The 1,780-nt window shown below is 40.0% G+C and overlaps 1 protein-coding gene across 1 annotated transcript; it reads left to right on the top strand.

Moving 5' to 3' along the window:
* Positions 1-571: 571 nt before the first annotated feature.
* Positions 572-919, top strand: SARC_15369 (hypothetical protein; the record flags this gene model as incomplete). Its single annotated transcript, XM_014290509.1, has 1 exon — positions 572-919. A coding segment is annotated over one exon (348 nt), but the record flags the coding sequence as incomplete, so codon positions are not given.
* Positions 920-1,780: the final 861 nt, after the last annotated feature.

Raw genomic sequence — 1,780 nt, 5'->3', positions numbered from 1 at the left:
TATATATATATATATATATATATATATATATATATTTATATATATATATATATATATGTATATCAAGTTAGATATAATATATATATATATATATATAAATGTGTGTATATATACAGAAGGCAAGCCTTATTGTTGCTGCTAGCATTCGTAGTCATCGGGGTGAGTAGGGCCACAGTTGATAGGGGGAACAGCTTACGCGCATCTAGCCTGATGTCATGTTACCAAGGTGATCTATCAATAGCACAAAACACAGACTACTAAATCTGACTTGTATAAAAATTGAAGGAAGACACACCCAACGGCACTCCAGCGATACAGATCCGAGATCTCTTATCATGGCTTGGTAGGTAGTTCTAATAATAGCACAAACGATATACTTCTGAATATGAGTGGTCGAAGGAGTGAGAAGTGGAGGCAAATACAAACGACGGCTATGACTGTGATATAGATCCAAGGTCACTCTCAGTGCTATTAATAGCACAATCCACACACAATACCAATCTGACTACGAATACTGAGAGAGCTACACACAACCGACCGTACCTTTGATACAGATCCAAGGTCACTCTCAATGGCCCAAACGGCCAGTGCTATTAATAGCACAAACCACACACACAGGCCAACGTGCACGGGATCAGCTACGACGTATGTTATAGTCCAAACAAATGACTCGTGGCCCCTGCAAACGAGGACATTGGGTGTGGTAGACGGGATTGTCAGATATATCTCAATGACTGTATACAGCAAGCGTTTAGTGGTAGACAGGATGGTCAGATATATTTCAATGACTGTATACAGCAAGCGTTTGGTGGTAGACGGGATTGTCAGATATATCTCAATGACTGTATACAGCAAGCGTTTGGTGGTAGACGGGATGGTCAGATATATTTCAATGTCTGTATACAGCAAGCGTTTGGTGGTAGGCGGGATTGTCAGATATATCTCAATGTCTGTATACAGCAAGCGTTTGGTGGTAGACGGGATGGTCAGATATATCTCGTTGTCTGTATACAGCAAGCGTTTGGCAGGGCTGAACGGAAGTCTGATATGATATCGGAAAGGATGATGGATATTCAAAATACAGAACCAGCGATATCTGAGAGTCGACTGAGTTGGGTACGTTTAGCATGCTGCACCGATGAATCATACGGACCCGCATTCGAATGACCAAGTCATCTGTATCTCAAGCAACTGAGTGCATGGCTGAAGGCTGATGTCCTATGCAATTACCGCACATCTAGGCATGAAAGGTCAAGTATGTACTTAGGGTTTTAGGTTTTTTAGGTTGAGTGCGCAGTTGAAAGCTGGAGATCAGAGTGGTGTAGCAAACCTAAAACGATTGGTTCCACAGTGTACTAAAAACCCATACGGATAGTTTATACTAGTGAACTATCCTATTTCCAAGTCCGAAACAATTCGAATTGGGACCACTTGTACATTAAATCGAGTTCCTCCGGTTCAGTATCAAGTTTGGGTTTTTAGGGTTCAAACTCTAAAAACAAAGTGCTATACAAACTGAAAGCGGTAAGAACGAGAACTAGATTTGGCACGAGAATGGAGCACACACGGTCAAATGCCAGGGAGTGAGCATCTGATATACAAACGAACTCGCAGCCTTTCCTCCGTAGATTGTACGTAACACAGTATAATTGACGATAATTTGTTCAACATCAATATATAGAATGGATTGCATGGCACACGTACACGAACCATTTCTTCTATATATGTATATATATATATATATATATATACATAAATATACATAATATACATAAATATA

The sequence above is a fragment of the Sphaeroforma arctica genome (assembly GCF_001186125.1).
Source record: "Sphaeroforma arctica JP610 unplaced genomic scaffold supercont1.6012, whole genome shotgun sequence".
Lineage (NCBI taxonomy): Eukaryota > Ichthyosporea > Ichthyophonida > Sphaeroforma > Sphaeroforma arctica.
Note: the sequence above shows the minus strand (reverse complement) of the source record. Positions and strands in the feature narration are given on the sequence as shown.